The sequence below is a fragment of the Bombus impatiens genome, unplaced genomic scaffold, assembly GCF_000188095.3.
Source record: "Bombus impatiens unplaced genomic scaffold, BIMP_2.2 scf_0478, whole genome shotgun sequence".
Lineage (NCBI taxonomy): Eukaryota > Metazoa > Arthropoda > Insecta > Hymenoptera > Apidae > Bombus > Bombus impatiens.
This window is the reverse complement of record NT_176897.1, coordinates 667,170-689,704: the sequence shown is the minus strand read 5'-3', so window position 1 is coordinate 689,704 and position 22,535 is coordinate 667,170. Positions and strand designations below refer to the sequence as shown.

General features: G+C 37.8%; 4 protein-coding genes and 1 long non-coding RNA gene across 10 annotated transcripts in view; 2 read left to right on the top strand and 3 right to left on the bottom strand.

The window, feature by feature from the left end:
• LOC100745504 overlaps positions 1-11,119 on the bottom strand; it is a 37,010-nt gene extending 25,891 nt beyond the window's left edge. The window contains exons 1-2 of one of the 3 annotated variants that reach the window (XM_024368748.2): positions 10,996-11,119; positions 7,443-9,296 (exon numbers count right to left, since the gene is read on the bottom strand). In XM_024368748.2, the coding sequence (XP_024224516.1) occupies positions 7,443-7,533 (91 nt within the window). In that variant the 5' untranslated portion in view covers positions 7,534-9,296; positions 10,996-11,119. Of the gene's footprint in view, positions 1-3,836; positions 4,491-7,442; positions 9,297-10,868 lie in introns of those variants that run through there. The other 2 variants (XM_012387508.3, XM_012387510.3) reach the window with 2 other exon arrangements.
• Positions 11,120-11,238: 119 nt separating this feature from the next.
• Positions 11,239-12,406, top strand: LOC117151850. Its single transcript, XR_004461992.1, has 2 exons — positions 11,239-11,371; positions 11,476-12,406. It is a non-coding gene; the product is annotated as an uncharacterized LOC117151850 (long non-coding RNA).
• Positions 12,407-12,970: 564 nt separating this feature from the next.
• LOC100741263 (raf homolog serine/threonine-protein kinase Raf) lies at positions 12,971-19,090 on the bottom strand. 2 transcript variants are annotated; one of them, XR_002946988.2, is made up of 2 exons: positions 15,717-19,086; positions 12,971-14,789 (listed from the first exon to the last, which is right to left on the bottom strand). XR_002946988.2 is itself a non-coding variant. In XM_024368747.2 (2 exons), exons 1-2 carry the CDS (start codon positions 18,527-18,529, stop codon positions 16,184-16,186), a joined length of 2,295 nt encoding a protein of 764 aa, XP_024224515.1. In that variant the 5' UTR covers positions 18,530-19,090; the 3' UTR covers positions 13,236-16,183. The 2 variants fall into 2 exon arrangements, 1 of the variants encoding a protein (XP_024224515.1); XM_024368747.2 differs by having other exon boundaries at positions 13,236-18,455; positions 18,507-19,090.
• A 577-nt stretch (positions 19,091-19,667) lies between these two features.
• Positions 19,668-21,217, top strand: LOC100741146 (estradiol 17-beta-dehydrogenase 8). The gene is made up of 4 exons (XM_012387660.3): positions 19,668-19,973; positions 20,074-20,190; positions 20,265-20,640; positions 20,726-21,217. Exons 1-4 carry the CDS (start codon positions 19,943-19,945, stop codon positions 20,940-20,942), a joined length of 741 nt encoding a protein of 246 aa, XP_012243083.1. The 5' UTR covers positions 19,668-19,942; the 3' UTR covers positions 20,943-21,217.
• LOC100745383 (deoxynucleotidyltransferase terminal-interacting protein 2) lies at positions 20,815-22,426 on the bottom strand. 3 transcript variants are annotated; one of them, XM_024368750.2, is made up of 4 exons: positions 22,240-22,426; positions 22,087-22,096; positions 21,837-21,951; positions 20,815-21,751 (listed from the first exon to the last, which is right to left on the bottom strand). In XM_024368750.2, exons 1-4 carry the CDS (start codon positions 22,275-22,277, stop codon positions 21,051-21,053), a joined length of 864 nt encoding a protein of 287 aa, XP_024224518.1. In that variant the 5' UTR covers positions 22,278-22,426; the 3' UTR covers positions 20,815-21,050. The 3 variants fall into 3 exon arrangements, with proteins under 3 accessions (XP_024224518.1, XP_024224519.1, XP_024224520.1); XM_024368751.2 differs by having other exon boundaries at positions 20,879-21,748; positions 22,240-22,425; XM_024368752.2 differs by lacking the exon at positions 22,087-22,096 and having other exon boundaries at positions 20,879-21,751; positions 22,240-22,412.
• Positions 22,427-22,535: the final 109 nt, after the last annotated feature.

Genomic DNA, 22,535 nt, shown 5'->3' with positions numbered 1-22,535 from the left:
TTCGGTCGGCTCTCTTTCTATATGAGTAAAATAAACGTTTGATATATGAGAGAAATAACGTTTTGGTCTCCGCAACATCTATTAAAACGCTAGGCAATTTCCGCGGAGAAACGTAATAGTCTAGGCGACGAGGAAACACGACCACGTGAAAAAAGAGAGAAATTCCTCTCTTTCTCTCTTTCGTCGTATCTAGGAGATCTGTTTGAGAAAACCGGAACAATCCGTTCGAGCGATAGACCGGTCTCTTTATTGAAATCGTATAACAAGTGAAATTGTATAACTTTAGCAAGGGCGAAGGATAAGGAATACGTCGAATATTTACTGTAAAAAGTAGTTACATTGTGAAAAAAGACGCGTCTGAGATCCATCAACCATACCAGCAGGCGGAAATAATGATAAAAACGGATTATTTGAGCTGCTGGCAAATGTTCGTCAAAATAAATATAACCTACGCTTATCTGGATGGTTAATCTCCGGGCCGAAGGGAATTTTTCCACGACAAACTTTTTTGTCGTAGCTCGAGAATCGGAGAAAGAACATTGCGACGGAGAACTTTTTCTTCTCAGAAATTTCTACCCAGAATGGGGTACTTTCTAACCGGAGATGCACGAGAAGATAAAAATGTAATCCGAGAACACGAATGTTTCGAGCGATTTTGTCCTGTCGACTTTTATAGATATGAAATTAAAAAACGCGGAAAAGTTGGAAGGAATAAAAAAAGCGACGCGATACGACGAGCCTGTGTACAACAAAAACACCGCGTTTAGGTAGCCTATGGAAACTGGAAAAAGATTCGTCGAAGCGAATACTGGTGTTCTAGTAGGTTGAAACGTTCAGCGTTTTATGACACCACGTTCGCGAGACCACGAAAAGCGATACCGCGGATACAACGTGAGATTTTTTTCCAGGCTGCAGGTGGCCTCGAGAGTTTCGCGTTTTCGTCAAATATCGAAATCTTCCACGAATGTTCCTCGCGTGGGTGTGTCTGCCAGTTGAGTTCTTTCGACGAGGAAGACGATCTTTGAACCGCATTTATATCGCAAACACGTTTGTTCTCGTCCGACGAAAGAAAGAAGAAGAAAAATAAAGAGCTTTTCGATCGAGGAAGTACTTCGATATTTTTAAGTTGTTTGCACATAGTGAGCGAAAACTGACGGATCGGCGGTTTCTTAAAAACATAGGTGCGAAATTTGAAACGTCTGAATCTTCCCGTCATTCTTTCTGCGATCCTAAATGCTTCTCCTCTACATTTTTAACATTTTTCGTCTGTTCTACATAAATGAAAGTTTAAAAAAGCAAGGCTGATAATGCTTTTGTACACAACATTGGTAGTTTTGTTAAATATCCTGTACCTTTCGAGTTAACCTTTGGACTCATTATAACATGCAACCTAATAACGAAAACAAACCGAGTCTCGGGTATTATTGTAACGCACATATCAATGTCGTGTTTTTGACCGCCCAATCGACAACGTAAATAGATAATTATTACGCGCAGAAAACTTGTAAATGCCGTTGAATTTACGAATTTTCAAGGTTTTCTGAGAATATTGCGCGTTATTCCTCTGATTATATTCTCAATGCCGGCGAACGCGAGAATAAACATTCGCCGATCTGAAATCAATAAACAAAGCACGGTTTTTACCAAATAATCATGATTTCAGATACGCGGCATTTAAATTGCGCTGATTAATCATCTTTAATTACACGATGCGAAGAACAATGCACAAAGCGACTGAAATTCGATGACACGAACAGATAAGGATAAATTCGAGTACAATAAAGATTTTTATTAGCCGATAAGACCGAGATATCGTCAAATACCTTGCCGTTATCTTCACTGCGCACTTTTTCAACTGCGTGGTTTGTTATTCCAAAAAATATGCGCAGAATATGCAATTTCTGTCCTCTCCTCTTTTTCTTTCTTCGGAATAACGAGTAACGAGTGTTCGATAATCTTAACGTGCAATACGACTTTCCGAAAACGCATTAAGGATATCTGCGTCACTGGTTATTCCGCAAACATCGCATCTGTTTGACGAGTCATCGTTAATTAGTAAAATCAACGTGTTGCTAGATACACTGTTTTTGAAATTTCTTTTTTCCGCATAGAAAAATGTAAATGCGAAAAAAGAAGAAAAATTGGGCTAATAGTGACGATTAAATAGGTGAGATCTCTTTGAAAGGCTGACGATACTGAAAATAAATCGTTCGTTTGTATCTTATTAACTCCGCTGTGTCCTTTGGATCGTTTTCAAATATTTTCGATCGAGTCTTGTCTTTTCATTGTTAGAGAGTTTTTCAAGTTTAAAAAAAATACGAAAGAATTATAATTTATATGTGCCTTTCCTTGCCTCGGCTCTGTATTAGATAAAATATAAAAAATAAAAATTTACGGACCGTAACAGAGTTAGCTTGATGCGTCTGAGAGTGGATATCAACGAATGCGACCGCGTAAGAAGGATGCCCGCGCATAAACCGCAGTCGCATGTCTTTTTCGAGCGCCTACGCCACTGCGTGAAATACATATCACGTTCTATGTATAGTCACATGGGTATCACGAGCTACGCATTTTTCCCCCGTTTCTCTTCCCCGGATATGCACGCGGGGCGTGCCTCAAAGGGGAAAGTGACGTCTAACAAAACCCGTCCGATTAGTAGATCGAACGCAACTCGATCGGTGAGGATGCTTCCTGTACAGCGCAGCCTTCACGCACCTCTTCGATCGTCACTAATCCGTTACAACATAAAGAACTTCGAACTTTCTCCCGATCTAAAAACAAAAACTTAAACATCGATAAGATTACTCCGTGAGACGTTAATATCGCTCGATTAAACTTGAATTTAAGGTTCTGCGCCAAAGAAAAACTTCGTCGCAAGTTGTAACAGCGACGGGTTATACTCCAGTTTGTCGATATATACAAGACGATATACTAATATTGACAAACAGATTTGACACAGTATATCGTATGCTACGAATGCTACAGGTAAAGAGTTTCACGTTGGAAGTAACGTAATCTCATTTACGATCGATTGTAGAAATTACCTGAAATAAACGTCAGCTTTACATCTCGCTTCCAAGGTCGAGTTGACGGAAAACGCTGACACGACTATAGTCGCGTTGATTTAACTGAATGTTTTAAGACGGAGAATGTTAAGATTCGAAAAAAATTTTTAATTTACTACGTAATGAGTTACTACGTTACGTACGAGTATTTTCTTGTCACAAAGGCTCTTCCACAGTTATCAATATGCGATTGACAAAGAAAAAAAAATTGAACCGCTTAATAATGGCGCGCGGTTTCTCATTTTCTGACACTAAATATACTACTGCTGCGAATTCAAGCGCAACTGCATCGAAGCGGTTACGATGAGATCACGTGCCACGCAGTAAACACCGACTTAAATATAAAGTAGATCGCTTGTACGATTTTTCTGAGGGGTTAACAGACTTAGAATAATGTAAAAGCCGGATATGTTCTGCTGAAGCAGCTGTGAGTCACGCAGTTGCAACAGCATCGTCACCACGCATTCCAGAATTCTCTTCTCCGAAAGACCGCGAAATACGAGACGGGCTTAAATTAGAATGCAGCCTAATTCGAGGATAGAATTACCTGCATCCTGCAACAAAGTTGAACGCGAACACGTACTTGCTTAAACTATACATACGATTCCCGTTGCCGATCGTAAAATATTTACAAAGAAGAATTTTAATTTGTCGCGTACGATCCTCTAAATTCAAGTAGCGTAAATCTATAAATAGGCATTCTTTCGCGGTGACAACCGTCGTCTCGTTTCCCCACTGAGCTCCGATTTCAAGGAACAAACGTGACCTTACCTTTCGTCCTACGGGCTAAATGCGATATATTCTGCCTGAGCACTTTCAGCCACATCTTGGCGGCTCCCTTCTGTTTGCTCTCAAAATCCGACGTCCTGGCAGGACAAATGTCCTCCAATCCAAGTGAAATATCGAATCCGATGATTCAACGCAGTATAAAAACCGTTCACTGTCACCGACCGATGGTGTTGTATTCTTCGGAGCGCCGGTTACTTAACCTCACTTTTTGCAGTATTTATAACGTCGCGTGTATCGATAAAATCTCGATTAACAGCGATCGATAAACGTTAGATATAAATAGGAAAAAAAACTACTTGCAACAGAATTTTTTCAACGATGAGAACGAACGATGTTCGCACACGAAATTGCTACGAGAGACAGACACTGACGCTAGAGAGGCGCGACCCTTTTATACGCCGAACAACGATCACGTAGGCAAGTCGTTAGCTGCTCTACTACCGAGCGCGATAATATCGGCTCCGGGCCTTGAAGCTTGTCTTATTTACCAAGTAGAGACGTATCGACTCTAGCGTATTTTGACGAAATGTCGGCCAAATACTACGAGAATCGAACTTGGACACGCGACACGTTTTGAGATACGAAAACGTTCCGAACGTCCGCATACACGAGGGACACTTTAATCGTTCGCGGCACAAGCTCCCGCTTAAACGATGGCAACGCTGTAAACAGTGTAAACTGGCAACCAAGTTGCGCGCGCAACATTATGTCGTTGGTAGAAAATTGAAAATTAGAAATGGAAACAGCGTATTTTAAAATATATTACCGCGAAATATGTATGTTATTCTAAATTTAACTCGTCACACGCAATTGTTAATTAAGTGGACATAAAAAAATAAAAATTAGTTGAACATTTCCCGCACTTCCTTTTATATATTAGATTATACAAATATATTTATGCATAGTATATTACGTATATATGCGAATTTTAAGAGAATGAGATAATATACAACAAATTCTCGTAATAATGTACGTATATGTTCTCAAACTTATGTACTTATGACTCTGTAAATAACAGTGACAATATTATTTACGAATTTTCCCTGGCATAACATATTTGCAATAACTGCAGATAAGATGCAACAAACATCGGAATATTAATAGCTACCTATTTGTATTTTCTCGAGTATAATGTATGGTTAATGATCAGTAAAAAATAATACTTTCATCTTGGATTTTCTTCTCGCAAACAATGTCTATAGTGGATAGTTTTATTTTTAGCGCAATACTGTTATGACATAACGCGTTGATGTTGATTTCAGCACAATTTTACATTGTTTGTTCCTTTTCATAATAGCATAAATGATAGATAAACGATCGAGCGCGATTTAGGCCATTGCTCAAATTGATAACTAAAAATACATAATCTTGGTGCATGCATGAATTACTAAACGGCAGTATTCTCAAGTACCGTAAGCGAAGTCATCGTAATGATATAAATATCAGAATCATCGTGCGATATATTTAGATCGCAGACGTCGAAGCCGGTAAACAACAAACCACGATACATACGATTTCAAGACGCGTGGTTCGCTGATTTGTTTTCTTTACCTTTTTGCTTCTTTATTAGCGTCGCACATCGTATCTCACTATCACGAGTTTACAAACCACTACCGGCCATTAACGAAAGAAGGAAAATACATCGAAATACAAACGAAATCGTTTGAGAATCAATGGATACGACGAATGTAAAAAACACCACAGTCATTTACGTTAGCGAATCTGGGTCGCATGATTCCACAAAGTAGAAAATCTATGTATACTTGATTGCCGTTGATAATTTATTGCTAGTGAAATTAGGACGGCAAACATAGCTGGAAATAAACACTGGTTTGTTTGAATATTCGATTATCAGGATTTACAGAAGTACAGAATCCAATTGAAAAGATAATAGAGGGATAAAGAAGGGGGGATTTTTGCAAGCGAGACTAAGAGTACGTATGTTGAAGATGAAATACATACGTCCGGTGGTTATCGAACAGGTCGTTCTCAACGAATAAAACAACAGGCGTGCGAACAACGGTAGAACAGGGTTGTTGAATGTCAATTTATCGTTCAGAAGGTTACGCTCCCCTTATGCACGACCTAACCCAAAGCCTAATCTACCTCAAGTGATGTACGTTAAGAACGAAATCGATCGTTCCCGCACGCGTGCGTATATAGGTGTGCGTGGCCACGTACGCCGCGTACTTGTTGCCGCTCTACTGAATTCTTATTATAATTCCAATATAAAATTCTACGATAACGAGTTCGATGAAGCATCTTATCTACTGCCTTTTTTCGTCGTAATGCCACTTGTGACACATTATTGAATTACGCGTTCATCTTTCGCCGAAACAAGTGAGAAGAATAAGATATCGATGAATCACGTGGCAGTTGATGAGGAATTTTCGGAAACATCGGGAAATTCCTAATTAGTAGAAAAAGATGCAATACGCGTCTTTAGAATGAAATCAATGTTGTAATCGATATTATGATTTTTCTGTCGGGAAGTATCCTCATTAAACCTTATCTGTTTTATCTAACAAACTGCCAGGTAAGATAACACGGGAGATGTTTAACGATAAATCACGTTGCTGCTTTGGAATATGAGTGGACGATTACCGCTAAACCGAATGAAGCAAATATAACAGCGTAAACGTGCTGAGGGATTTAAAGAATTTACTGGTTCTAATAGGAAGAAGTTTAAATATTCCGACTGAGTGAACGTACAACGGATAGACACACGAGAGTCGCACGAAAGAACCTCGATGCGTTACGTTCAAGATAAACAGAAATGAAAAGCTACTACCATGGTAATTATACAACGAGAATTGCGACTTAGCCTCGAGACGGATCCGTGAGATCTAAATATGGGCATCTACTCTGCTACGATTGGCGGTTAAGTCCCACCTGTTCTGGAACGTAATTTCAAACTGGAGGCTCGCCAACTTATCTTCGATTGTCACGCACGATAAATATCTTTTTTCTTCGCGTTCCAACATAACGGGTAACAAACTGCGACTTTAATTTCAACAAGTTATTCACCATCTCGGAATAACTATGTTACGTGCATCAATGTACGCGACAAACAGGTCGATCAAATCATTTTATATAGTATACTTACTGTTCTATAAGAAGCGAAAAGTCATATTAAAGTCATATTCGATTTGATCTTGAGCAGCTAGGTATACGCGGTATATTCGTGAAGCAACAGTTTTACGACAGAGAAAAGCACCGGTATAATCGAGGCGACTGTTCAATCACCTTTCATCAGGAAGGAAATCTGTGGATGGGTGTCGATGTTCTAGATTGAGACGCATCTGTTTAATTACCGTCATCGGGTTAACAATTACACGGCAGACCTAGATTGACGAGAAACGGCGTTAATTACGCGAACAATGTCGATCTCGCCCGCGTCTGTCGAACGACGAGGGAATCTTGCCAAATCGGTTATTACATATTTCCACTGTGGACGATCTAATCTTTCGACTAAGCGACACAATCCGTGCAACCAAACAGGTAAAAACAAAAAAGTAAAAGGAACGGAGCAAACAAAAAGGAATTTTATTTCAGGATGAAAATAATAATTATCGATCGATTACTCACCGACAGAGTCTCCGTTTTTCTTGCCGGTATTGTTTTTGTTCTTCTTATTCTTTGGATAGATATTGCCGATTTTGCTCTGTCCACAACCCATCCTGCTTTGTTGCTGCCAGCGATCACACTTCAACTACACTTCTCACTGGCTCTAAATACTTTCCTTTTCTAATTGTTCGTTGCGCGCCGTCAATAATATTCTCGATAAATTGATAAGAGTCCCGTTAGATAAATAAAGAACGAACGAACATTTCTTCCTTCGAGTTAAACATCTTTCTAACGTTAATTCTCTTCATAGAACAAAAACAATAGGTACAACGATACGGTTTGCGTACTTGTTCTTTTACCGAATCGCACACAACACTTTATCCGCGAATACTTCTATTAGGCAGCGAAAGAGTTTTATTACATGTGTACATATATATATATATATATTATATATATTCTGTTTCTACACGCATGTATATATATATTCCGACATATTTCCAATATGTATAATAGTCGAAAATTCGCGTAATGAGACGCGTACGCCACTTTGTATATACGTTCGTCAGAAATTTCTTAAAGCTCTTATAGATGGTGTGACAAGCTGTCTGTGTGTACAACGTGTAGATAGGTATGTATGTACAACAATTACGTGAGATCCCGAGAGATATGTATGTGTAGCGCGACAAACGAAAACAGATTCCTATAGAACGCGATATGCGGATCTCCTTTTTCTCTTTGAATAATGAATCAACGTGTGTTCAGTCTTTTCGTGAGACAAACGCTAACGTTGGACCAGTGATCACCAGTAAATTCGTATTGTCCTCCTTCTCCTTCTTCTTCCTCTTCTTCTTCTTCTTCTTCTTCTTCTTCTTTGAACAAATCCACCGCAATCTGATGCATAGATCGATCGGTTTGAATTCCTCGGTTGATTATTGATTATTAAATTCAGTCTTTTTTGCACAACGTCGATCGGCAGATGGCAGAAAAGGAAAAGCAGTCTTTCAGAAGTAATACTCTCACCGACGATATTAATGGGGAAATGCGTTCCCGTTATTCGATTGAATGCATAGAGAAAAAGAAGGGAAGCTTTACTAAACAGCTCGGGGCCTATCCGCCCTGGAGCCCTCGACCTTGTCGTCTCTGGCTACCTGAGCCGAGGCACCCAATCCATTTTGCATTTCCTATTCGCTCTACCACCCCATCATTCGCAATCTATCATCTATCCCATGTCCAAAGCTGCCAGCCGTACATTCTTTCGTTCTGTCGCTCTGCACATTCGTTCGCTCGTTTGTCTCGTTGTTATTCTCGACGACGTACTCGTTAGGCAGAGAAGAACGTGTCGGATAACTTTATCGATTCACCGAATTCGATCCGTCGATCAACCAAGCTCTCTTCTCCATTGTAAAATCGAGCTACACGAGAGAAAACTTCTCACTCTTTCTATTCTTTCCCACCCTCGTGCGGTCGAAGGCGATCGCAAGAAACACAGGGATGATAGTTGGACGATGCGTGGTTTAAGAGCGTGGTTGGCACATGTGTTTCGGTTACAAGGACAAACTGGCAAGGTCTTGAAGCAACGCTGCTTATGGGCAACGGCTGTTCCAGTTTTTCCAGCGGCCAATGTCGTTCGTTGGATCACCACGCAACCGCATTCAGGTAAAATAAAATAATTGTCGTAGAAGGCAGAAGATACAGGTGTGGAATAATTAAAGACAGAGACACGATGCTGCTTTGTACGAGGGACGAAGCTGACTGAAGCAGAACCAGAGAAGGAACGAGGTAAATTCGTTCGATCCCCTCGGTCTTCTCCCTCCGTCTCCTTCAGAGGTGAACGTCTTATGACCTGTTACTACGATTTACTTATTGAATTCGGGCCTGGAAAGGAAGAAAACAACGCACTCGTTAGAACATTACTATTTCGACGAGGAAACGTATATTAGAAACGTATGTTAGAAACGTAATTATACCAGTAATTATTCCCATTTAATGCGTTTACAGATAAGCAGCTTAATTACCAGTTAAAAGAGGAAAATGGAAAAAAAGCGAATACTATACATTCAACGTTAGTTCGGAAAGAAAAACATAATCGAGCAATTATTCTTTCTTTTTTTATGCCAGATTCGATACATTTTTAGGTTTGATACTAAGTATAGGTTAAATGTACTTTAAATATCAATAGATTTATAAACAATTGAGCATTTATAAGGGCAATCATTTTTTACGTAATACGGGACGCGCTGACGAATTATAAAAGTCGAACGATCGATATTAACTTTGGCACGATATCTGTTGTGCTTCAACTTTCGACAGGCGCACACACGCGCCTTTAAGAATGAAACGCCACACGAAAAAGCCGCAACTGCGAAATTTGTGCATCACCGCGATAATGTTGCAAAGATGATCTACACCACACGTAGAACCGAATCGCGCGACACGATTACCATTTTTTCCCAAGAAGTACAATCTTCTTTCCAGCATCGTTTTATCACTCTGAATGGTATCGATATGTTTGTTGTTATTAGATATATCGATAATGCGTGATCATTTCGACCAGATGACCGTTCCAAAGCAAAACATCAAAATATCGAGATTCAAACGTTAAAGAGAAAGTAACAATACGATGTTTCAACGACTACATGTTTCATGGTAATTACAAGATGAAAGCGCGTTTAATGCATATCGATACTCGAATCAACACTCGATATTCCATGGCATAAAATTTATGCGCGACGATTGCTTTTCCATTTCTCGGCCAATGTCGTTTCCTTCGATTCTCCTCTTAAACACAATTCACTAGTTATATATTATATTAGTCAGATTTCCTTTTTTGGTAAATAGCGTTCTGAAACGTGTATCCACGCGTAATAACTGTACAATTAATCGAAATCTGTGTTATTGTAATTATATCGGTGTATAGTCAACCCTTATCAATCTCTTCGCGATAACATTTTTCTTCTAATTCAATAAGTTACTCATATTATGTAGTGTATGGCGAAAAGCAAAAGATACTTAAAAGCACAATAAATTGTAACGATGTTCGCTCGGACATTCTGTCAAAGTTTAAATGTTTCGTGGCGATAACCGATTTTCCATTCGATTTTATCCATTCAGCACAGAAATGTAGCACGCTTTTCGAACTTTTAGCCACGAATTTAACATAGTTAAAAGACACAACAGCTAGCAGATTTACAGGGAACAAGTGACTCCGATCGGTCAAACACGCGATACTATTTTTGCCTAATACATCGCGTTGAAATATCATACAAGAAATATGAGAAGCGAGCACTGTCCCTGAGTAATCCACGTCTACTTTCGACTATTGTCACACGCGACACTGAAACAGCGCGGCATAGAAAAACACAGGGGCCGTTTCTTCGAGGCAAATATCCACGTAATGTCGTTCCCCTTTGGAGCGACCGCCCGAAATTCGATTTGAAGTCAACTAACCTCGTTTCACGCAGCAAACCGACCGACCTCGACGTCCACCTGTTCACGATGATCGTACATAAATGAGACTCTTCACCTATTCTATGACTCGTACCTATGTATATGTACACGAATATAATTTGCGTACCAATTTACGACGATAAGACTTAAAGAACAAACACAGACACTCGCAGTACGAAGTTCCAGCATCGACTACAGCCGGTCGAGGCGCCAGCTGGATTTGCGCATGCGCGCTCCCTCCGTCTATCTCACGTACGCTTTAGACACAACGAGTACTCGTGCATCAGCGTAGTGGGTTCTAACCTCTACGTACAGGCGTTCTCGTTTGTACGCGCACTCACCAACACGCTAGAACCTTTTGCTGCATATACGATACACATATATACTCGTTCTATACACTGATCGTATCTCTTTGTAGGGGTGCGTTCGCTTACACGGGCTCTAGATCATTCTCGACATAAGATTATCTTTATGAAAAGCGAATTACAATATTGTTTGTCATCGTAAATTTTAGTTGGAAATGAACGCAATGTAATGCGCATAACAAGTAAATATGATAAGCAGTACCTATACGAGTAACGCAAGATAGTTAATCTGGCATTTGTAGATTTGTGGGGTAAAGGAAGGAGAAGCGGAGAACCTCATAGAGGATTACTAGAGATCCACGATGTGATGACCTTCCGACAGGGATTCTTGGTTTCCGTGATTGCATTTATAAGCTGCCATCGCCATTATGGTACACGTGTACTCACCGGATTAAGTCATGTTTACGTATTCTAAGACTGTCGTTCGAAGAGCAAAATGACTATGCCATCAAATTAAATAATTTCGAATTATTTACGTACATGATCCAATATTGTACACCTATTCCGCGAAGTTATACGCAAATATTGAGTTTCTGCAAAACATATAAACGTGTACTACTTTACAGCGAATACTTCGCTTAAGTTCGCTATAACGATACACAGATAGAAAGGAAACAGCTTGTTCGTACTTACTCGATTTTATTTGAAACAGTTACCGAGAAAAGAATAATTTTCAATGGGTTCGAATAAATTCGCAATTCTTCGAGCGAAATATGTCCACAACACCTTTGTGCCCGATGCTAATGAATTTCACAGTCATTTAAATTTAACGCGATATTTGATTCAAATGCAATTACATGGTACTTACGTATATTGCCTTTCAAAGATCACAGTGTACTCTACACTACATAGAAAAGCATATCTAGGGCAGTGGTACTCATTGGTTTCTTTCGAGTGATCCTTGAATTAAAATATTGCATTTTGATTCGATCAATGACATTTATCTTTTATTTATATAATGCTCACTGATACTACATCTAATTTCGAAGACGACAATTATCCGATCAAATTTTTAGTAATCTCAATTGTTTATCGAGGTAATATCGTTAACACGGATCAGTGAGTACATCTACTCACCATATCAAGAAGCATATGATTCTAAACGAAACAAATAACACGTCCGATCGACTCCCGATATAACTCGTGTAATACAAATTAAAGTGAATTGTACATTAATTGAAATGCTCGATCGTACAAAATTATCACGCGTAAACGTTGTATTCAATATATTCTGATTAAGGATACATGAGACAGTACTGATACGATGAAGTGTCGTTATTGCGTCGCTTCTCGAGTCCCATCCAAGAAGCAATGATAAAGATTGCAAATGTTTTTTTGTATCCACAAACACGTACAAGTTTTATCAATAGCATATTACTTTCAACGTCAATATACTAGGCTAGTCGATAAAATATATCGAAACTCCGTTAGAAGAAGAACGAAACTTATTACATGAAGAATCAACTTTTTATTTTTGCTTCTTTTTTTTTTTTTTTTTTTTTCATTTTTTTGCCAGCTTCTTCGGTTGAATACAATGATCAATCGATCGTCACGATCGATCGCATTAAGTATCTCGAATCTCAGCCACGCTATCTCGTTACAAGACATACATTTCACTCGATAGCAGCTTCAGCATAATATGACGAAAACGAAGCCGAAATCCTATTACAATACGTGCCATGCGACGTCTGTCAATCAAACGAAAAATCTGCCATCCGATCGTTTTTTCGTGTCAAACCCGATTGAGATTCGTAGTAGAATTCGAAGAGAGCAAAATGTTCGATAATTCACTTATGCATAACACAGTTAACAATGCCGATATACAAGACATATTTCTGAAAGTGGAGAAGTTCCACTTTGTTCAAAACTAACCTCGTCGATCTTTTGGATCAATCAAAATCAGAAATTTCATTGACGTGTTAAAGTTAACTCTAAGAAGATTCGTAGATCAAGAGCTGTTTCATTTCTTTTCTTTAACGTTCTTTTTCGTTCCGTTCTTTGCAAACGCTAGATAATTTAAATTAGATCGTTCATTTTGAACGTTTTTAAGCCAGTTTCGCTTATCGCTTTTGTCACTTCCAATTTGATTCTACGCTTCGAAGAGCCAACTCCCGTTAATTTTAACGTAATATGTTTCTCGGTGTTCAGGTCGACACAAAAACACATTCGATAATCTGCAACCGCATACAAACCCTTCTACATGTACGATATACATTAAAGCAATATACAGAGGAATGTCTTCCGAGAAAATAATATTCTAAAATTTGATAGTGACATACAGGAAGATTGATTAAGGAGGACGCAGAGCGCGAGGGTCGCAAATTCTACTGTTTGCTTTCTCTTGTCTTTGTATTCATCGTCTGTTCACGTGTGTTACACATTACACATATCTAAATAAACACTTTTTATTCATACTATCTTACTAGTCTTCGCAATAAATTAAAGTGTAAAAACTAAAATTAAAGAAAAAAAGAGAGTATTTTACATCATTGGTTAAATATTAGCACACTTCGTCAAGACCTAATTCAAGTTATATCGTATCACAAGAACAAAATGGTTTAAAGTGTAAAACGCAAGTAAAAAATGCAGGAATAGGTTTTTTACTTCTATATATTATACAGCCTAACCATTGTACATCGTAGAGGATCCATTCGTATCACTCGAAGGTTTTATCATATCTAGAAAATTGCACTATAAAAGATCTCGGAAAGCCATTTAAAAAGAGCTATCCCCCGCACCTTGCACGACATCCTCCTCTTTTACATATCTCTTTTTTTTTTTCATTTAATAATATTTTTGTAACATCATTAATTATGTTTCGCGGTTCGCTATTTCCCTGTTACGAGAAAGCGTCATTAACAATGACAAGTGCGTTCCTTTATTCCGATGAACGTAGTTCATCGGTAATTTTCGTTCCGTCCTCATCGTCGTTTTTACATACATTCTCTCTTTTTCTCGCTCTCTTGCACACTTGAACACGTTTTCTCTTTTCCTATGATTCACATATTCACTGTTCCTCGCAATCATGCACTCTCGACAAAATGTTAAAATCCAGCACTTATTTATTAGTATTTTTCCTCTTTTTCTTTTTTTTTTTTTGTTGCTTTTTAATTGCATTTCATCACACTTGGATTATACATAAATAAATAAATAGTAAATCGGGATACCACGTGCTTTAGAAACAAGATATCACTTGTTTTAACTAGTGAAATTTCGAAGATTTCCTCTTAGGCCTTTTATATGTTTCAGAAACATGTCACGGTTTGACGAGTGTCGCATCGATGTTAAATTTTAGGATACGCCCGCGAATCAATGATGCAAAATGTTACGTAGTCGGTATGGTTTATCATCGATCGCGTAAGCGTGCTTCAGACGCCCATCGAATAAAGTTTCACTAATTTCTCTTTTTCGCTACTGCGCGTTCTCCCAAAATTATACGATACGCAAGTCGAAAAGTTCACTCTATTATTTTCTTTTTCGCTGTATACCTCTGTATACTCGCAATCCGCATATACGTTTCCCCTATATGATTATTTACTGTTGATCGGGCCGTTATCTGAAACACGTTTGGTCATAACAAAAGTTTCGATTACCTCGTAAAACTGAAAGTCTTTAATGCTATGTAACAAATACTTTACGAATTCATCACTTCGAAGTGAAGTTCGCGCCCCTTCCTGCATTATGAGCCTCAAATACAGTGAAAAAAAACTTACAAAAGAAAAAGAGTAATAGTAAAAATGAATAAATATTAAAATGCAAGGAACAACAGTCGACTACAAAGTTAGGAAAAAGAAATGGAAGTTAGTCGATAACTTGTTCAATCTATGTTGCAACACGATATTACTTCCTCTTTTTACCGTCGATGAGTGTAAATGATCCTTTAGGCCTTGATTCGTAACGATGCTCCAAATCAAGCCAAAACAAATGACTCGCGAGAATGATTTATTATAGTCTATAATATCGATGAAGTCTTAAAGTAAAGGCCAAGTATACATATCACTTTTTATTTGACTTTCAATTTGATTTGTCATTTTTTTCGTGTTCTTTTTTTTTTAATACAGTACAACCTTTTGGTATCGTTGGACCAAAAGAATCTTTTTCGTAGAAAAAAAATTTACTGCGTACAAAAAATCAGTCAAATATGATTATTATTATAGAAAACAATTACTACAAAAAAAGAGGTAATCGTTGTAAAATATCTATTACTACAGGATATCTAGTTAATCTGTATTTAGAGTGTCTACATTTCGCTCTTTTTAAAAAACAATATGCGCAAATTTCCGATAATTTCAACGAAACTTATGTACATACTAACATTAAACTATAAATTATAAGTTATATGAAAAGGAACAATTCTTATGTGAGCATGTTGAAGACAATACATGAAGGAAGTAGGTACAAAAATCACTTCGGCGTTTGCAAAAATACTTCACAGCAAATGACGGCCCACGTAGATTTAAATGCCGTTACTTCTATTACTTACTTAATTTTTACATCCTTCATAAGGATTCCACGAAAGTACAGACCTCTACACCAACACGCGTACACGTGCGCTCGTTCGTACGTGTATACACTTGTTTACAAATACGCGTTTATGCACGCGAACAATAACTCGTTAAATAAATGTCCTTTTTTCATAGATACTTGGTAAGTATGTAAAGGTAAAAGCTACATATGCGTTCTTGCCATGAAATACATCGGATACGTCAATTAATAAGATGAATTTTTGTGTCCTTATATTTTTTTTCCTTTTTATATTAGTTGAATTAAGTATTGTATAATCACATTCTACATCGAGCGAACAGTTGCAACACAGTCAAAGTGTAGTTGTAAAGAATCGCGTAGATTGTTCATAGCTAAGTTTATTACGATTTCGTTTCCATTTTTTTTTTTTTTAATATTTTTAATTTTATGCAAATTGCATCAGACTCGTTACTTCGGGTAATACTTTTATATGTTCCCACCGGAAGGATAAAAGGAAAATGCTCCAAACTGAAAATTCACTGGAGTTTTTGGCGAAGCACAAGTGTATACAAAATCATCTGATTGTAGCTGCGTCCTATTTAAGTTTGGTTCAGATGCTGATCTCGTTATTTTAGGTAATCCTCGTGAAAGACCTTCTAAATTAGCTAAAATTTGACGAAATATTGGTCTATCCTCCCTAGAAAATTTGATGCAATCTTCTGTCAGTCTCTTCAGTGCCTTGGGAGTATCTGAACGCAATTTATTTAAATCCGGACGTAAATTTCCACGTCCAACCATAAATAATATCTGATCCTTGTTATTAACATGCGAATATGGTAATTGACCGGATAGTAATTCAAATAAAACAACGCCAAATGCGTAAACGTCAGATTGAAAACTGTATGGATTTTCTTCTTGCATTCTTATGACTTCTGGTGCCATCCAGAGGATAGATCCGGTTGGTTGATGGAATTGTTGAGAACCGGACCATCTAGTTTTTGCTGTGGCCAAGCCAAAATCTCCAATTTTTACAGTAAGATCGTCGTGCAGAAATATATTGTTACTCTTTAAATCTCTGTGAATGATATTTTTTGCATGTAGATAATCCATGCCCTGTGCAGTTTGTCTTCCAATTTCTATCAGTGTGAATAAATCAAACTTTGTCTCAAATACGTGTAAATGTTTATACAGAGAAGAACCTTCGCACCATTGGGTAACAATAGCCAGTTGTGGTTTGCTAACGCATCCCATGAACAAAAGGATATTTACATGCCGTGTCTTACGTAAAACTGCAACTTCATTTTTAAATGCTTGTAACTGAGCAGCAGTAGGTATTTTGACATTAAGCGTCTTTACAGCGACAGGACCATGCCAATGAGCTTTGTATACTGTTCCAAAAGAACCTGATCCAATGCGAGCTCCAATTAAGATTTCATCAGCTGGAATTTCCCAATCCTCTATAGATTCTCTAGGTGCTAAAAGATTTTTGGATGATTCATCGGCTGATCTTGCTCTTGGTCTTTTCGGCCTTAAAGTACTAGTAGGACTAGCCTGTGTTGACTGACTATGTTTCGTTGGGCTACTACCTGGCGATACTGCACTTTGCATGATACCAATGGGACGACCTAAACTCTGAGATCTACTGTATTCGTCTAAGTTAACAGATTCTCCGCTTGGTTTCACCATATTGAAACAAACATTAGGCGCAGAGCTGGAACGATCTTGCTGTCCCAAAGAACGAGGATGCCTCTGGCTTCTCGATGGAGCCAGAGATGGGGACATGCTTCTACTTAATCCATATCCTGAAGGAAGTTGCAATATCCCAGCGGTACTTTCAAGGTTGTGTGCTAGTAATGCTTGGTAATAAGCATCCTGCATACGTACTTGATGACACAAAGCAGGTACACCACCAGCACATCTTTGATGAAATCGATAATTGCATGTTCTACAGTAAAAGCCTTGAAAAAGGAGTTTTCTACAACATTCACAAAATGCTAGTGAGAAGAAAGTCTTGCGCACAAAGTTATGAGAAATGGAAGTAGTTATTGGAAACTTATCCAAAATTTCCACAGATATTTCGTCGCAGTCAAGCAACGAGATGTCTGTATCCCAAGAAGTAAGATATTTCGAGTTGTCTGTACCCAAAATATATACAACGCACATTTCCGTGGTCAAATTCCTTAATTTCATCGCTTTGGCAAGTGCATCTCTTAACGAAAGTCCTTCACGAACCTGTACACTTGTACGCTGTTGATTAGGTAAATATGCCCTGAGCAGAGATTTCATTGGAGTTCTTTGACCTCTTGATGCAGATGTATTAGCATCGCGAGATTCACTCTCTGACGTGGAAGCACTACCAGATACTCGACCAGCGTTCAACAATTCATTGAGCTTCTGTTCCTTAGATTCTAAATCATGCAACTTGCTAGTTAACTCTTGATATTCATTTAAATATATCGATGGTGGATGTTGGAATCCAGCAAACCGATTGTTTAGAGCGTCAATGTTTTGTCGAGTGACGTGTATCACATTTTGTATATTTCTCAACTCATACCTCAACGGATCTGTATCCAAATAACCGTCCTCAGAATCGCTCAGTTCTCCCGATTCCGGGCCGCTACCTCGTGAAGAGGACATAGCTAACTGTACAGAGTGTAGCTTTTTCCTCTGTCGGCGATGACGGGAAGATACAGTCGAGGACGACGAGGACGAGGAGGACGGCGACGTAGCTGTCGTCGCTGAACGTATCGCCTCGCACCTACGACACGAAAACTCCGTGTACGCGTTCGCACGGACCGCCGTGTAATACCTCTGCTCGCCGATCACGGCCATCTTCTTGCTCCGTCGGGCAGCATCCTGAGCCGCTGCTGCTGCACTTCGGAACACCTTGGTAGCTTTACTTTGCTACCGGTTACCGCCGAATTTTTCTCTAGTTCAAGCTTTCACCACGCCGCCGTCGCCTCACCTCTCACCGCACGACGACACACGACGACGCGTCCTCTCACGCACCTCTCTTTTTCTTTTTCTTCTTCTTTCCTCTATATACCTCTCTCCTACCTCCTTCTTTCTTCTTATGTCCGCCAAATCGAACCTACTTTCCGATGCGCGTCTCCAAACCACGCTGTCTTTCCTGACTTTTCGGCCATTGAATTTCTACTATTACGTCGCGCAACAGTTTTCCGTGTTCCGCACAAAATGCGGTCCGAACCCCGAAATCGGGTACAAAATTCTTTCGTTTCGACCTCCTGCGCAATCCCCCTTCTGCTTCTTCTCTGGAGCCCTTGCGAAAGAAAACTGGCACAAGCGTTACAGGACCGTGAGCAGAGGCGCGGGGCTATGTTTCTTGAAGCGCCGGTGCTGCCAGTCTCTTTGCGTACAACCTTCCGCCCCCTCCCACTCATTTTCTTCCTCTTCCTCTATTTAAATTCTACCTGTTTACTTGCACAATCCGTTTTCAATGTTTTCGCAATAAATATTACTTTCTTCTTTTTCTCCTTTAGATCTTCAACAGTTTTATGTCATACTATTTCGTAGTTCAAATAGTATAGAAATTTGTTTAATCTTAGACGTTTCAGCAAAAAAATTTATTATTGAAATATCGCAATAGAACTTTGCGATAAAATAGAATTTTGTTAATTATTTTAAGATCGACATGTCACACCGCATTGTTTTCAGCTTAAATAAAAGTGATACATATTTGTATGATTTCCTTTGCGAATTTAAATAATTTTTATTACAACATTTGACAGCTTTATCAGTATGATTTTATCTGACCATCGCATTACGATAGATCTATTTTGTTTTTCACTATTTAAAGCAAAATACCCATAGATCGCCTTACACTCTCTCTGAGAAACAACCATTTGGAACAGGTCTATAATTCAAGTTCAATTTTTCTGTAAACATAGCTACTCGCGTTGCGTTTCTGACGTCACTGCAGACTTGCGTTGACGTCAGCAGCATATGGTACGGTTACCTAGGTAACAGAGGTCCATCTTAATTGGTTCAATGCTTGCGTACATACTTACTGTGCGCATATCTACTAATAGCAAATAGTTGAAAAAGTATTCAAAATATATCAGAATGACTTGCGAATCAGCAAAATCAATGTCTTTCAGTATCTTCTACTTATTCATTTACGCTACAAGGTTACTTATATTGATCAAGTCATTGGTCTTTTATAATCTATATTTGTAGTTAATCTGTTCGACTTTGTACTAGTTGTTTTCTAATGAAAAAAAGAAAATGGTAGCCGGCAAAGTGGCCTTTGTAACAGGTATGCATTAAAAAAAAAAAAAGAAAAGATACAGAGAAAGAAGAAAAAAATTAAAGAAAGCTTATAGTGTATATGAAAATAGAATTTACTTCAATTACAGGTGCTGGTAGCGGTATAGGTAGAGAAGTATGCCGTATTTTGGCGAGACAAGGAGCTAAGGTTATTGCTACAGATCGGAACTTAAAAAGCGCTGAAGATACCATTACTTCTTTAAATGGTTTGAATGTTAAATATTATTTTTTCCAATTATCTATTTAAGACAAAATTATTAAAGTTCTACGCAATTTTTAGATTCCAATCATTTGGCATTAAATGTTGAAGTGTCAAACGAACAAAGTATTCAAGAAGCGTTTAAAAATGCAATAAGTAAATATTCAACTGCACCCACTATTATAGTTAATTCTGCAGGAATCACACGTGATCAGTTCATTTTAAAACTCACAAGTGAGGATTTTGCTAAAGTACTTGATGTGAATTTAAAAGGAACATTTTACATAATTCAAACAGCAGTAAAAGAAATGATTAATGCTAACGTGAGTACAAATGGTTCGATCGTTAACGTAAGCTCTATCATTGGAAAAATTGGAAACATGGGTCAAGCTAATTATGCAGCATCAAAAGCTGGAGTAATAGCTCTTACACAAACTGCTTCCTTAGAATTTGGACAGTACGTATAAGAAGTACTTATAGTATATGTACAGTATTTTATTCAATGATTTTATAATATTATCAGGCATATATTTTTATTATAGATTTGGAATTCGTGTTAATACAGTGTTGCCAGGTTTTATAGAAACCCCTATGACAAAAACTGTACCTGATAATGTAAAGCAGTTATTTATAAAAAAAATACCTCTTCATAGAATGGGGAAACCAGAAGAAGTGGCAGAAGTAATTGCATTTTTAACATCTTCCAAAAGTTCCTATGTTAATGGTACTTCTATCGAAGTTACAGGAGGGATGCATTAAATTTATATAAACTTCTTTAAATATACAGATTTTTGTAATTTTTATAACTCATTTGATAATTGCAAATTTTACAAACGTTAGATTAAAATGAATATTTTCAATTAGTATTTATTTTTTCTTCTTCCCTTTAAGTTTCTTTGCATGTCTATGAGCTTTATAATGCAATTTTCTCTTCTCATCAATGATTTCTTTATATTTACGTTTATTGAACTTAGAAAATTCAGCATCAGCCAAAAGTTCATCAACAATTGTCTTCTTACGTTCTTTCTTAGTAACACGACCGGAGTAGTAATCCAAATGCGAATCCATAACTTTACCAATTTGGAAGTACCTTGGTATTGTTTTAAGATCATTCTTTTTATAGAAATGTTTCGGATCCAACGCTGATCTCATTCTTATAACTTCAAGATCATGTCTGACTTCTGGTGTCAATTCAGGAGCAGGCATATTAAACCAATTTTCGCCTTTAGTTTTAGCAAGCTCTTTGCGTCTTCTAGCTTTTAATACTCTTCTGCTTAGCATATAAGGAGGTACAGCATGTAGCTGTTCAAAACCAGGTGTTATGACACTTTTTTTAAGTATCTGATCTATCGACGTCAATTCTTTTGTCAGGTGGGTTACATCTGGAGCAGGAGTTGCTCTATGAACCCTTCTTCTTGAGGATACTGTTTTGTTTGACCAACCCATATCTTTTTCAAATTCCTCCAGATCGATATCCTTAGTTGGGTTGCGAACCACTTTCTGTATTGGAATCTCATCTTGGATTAAATCTTCCTCTATGTCAAAAAATTTGACCGATTCTGTACCTGATAAATCAATGTACGTAAAAGCATATTATTATTGTCATAAATTCTTAATCTCTAAAAATAATATGATACAGTATAGATTAATTACCGTTATTTTCAAAGTCTAAGTCGTCCTCATCGCTGTCTACTAAACGATCTTTTGTCACTAAATCTGCTTGGCCTTCCGTATCAATTATTATATCCATTATTAAAATTATTTGTTTCTAAAAGTGAATTAGAAAATTAACTGTTTGCTTTCTCAATATATCTTACGTGAGTCACGTGTGCCTGATATGTTCTGCGGTTTACTTCAAACCGTAGAAATGACTTCCTTAAACAACTTTAAATATAAAAAATATCTTAAACAGACTTAAAAAGATTTGTTATATAAGTAACAATATAATCTTTTTAAACATTGAAACAACCACAAACTCGGAAACGAAATAATTAATAACAGACATTCATTCTAAATGCGTTACCTTCAACACTTGGCCGCGTGGTGCAGCACCAACCCGAAAACAATTAGAACCATAAGTGCGAGCACTCTCATTTTCTCTCTGGTATTACATATTATCACACTCTAGGTCGATAATTTTCGTAATATAGAAAATATGTAATACACTTGAAAGTTATGTAAACTTGACAAAAATTATTATCCTAGAGAGATTCGTAAATATCTGTTTTCCTTCCAGACTTGTTGATTGTATTAAAGATATATATATATATATATATACACATACTAACTGAGTTACCGAACGGGCACAGTCACTTCATTTCTGAATATACCGTTAGGTGTCGCCTCTTTTAA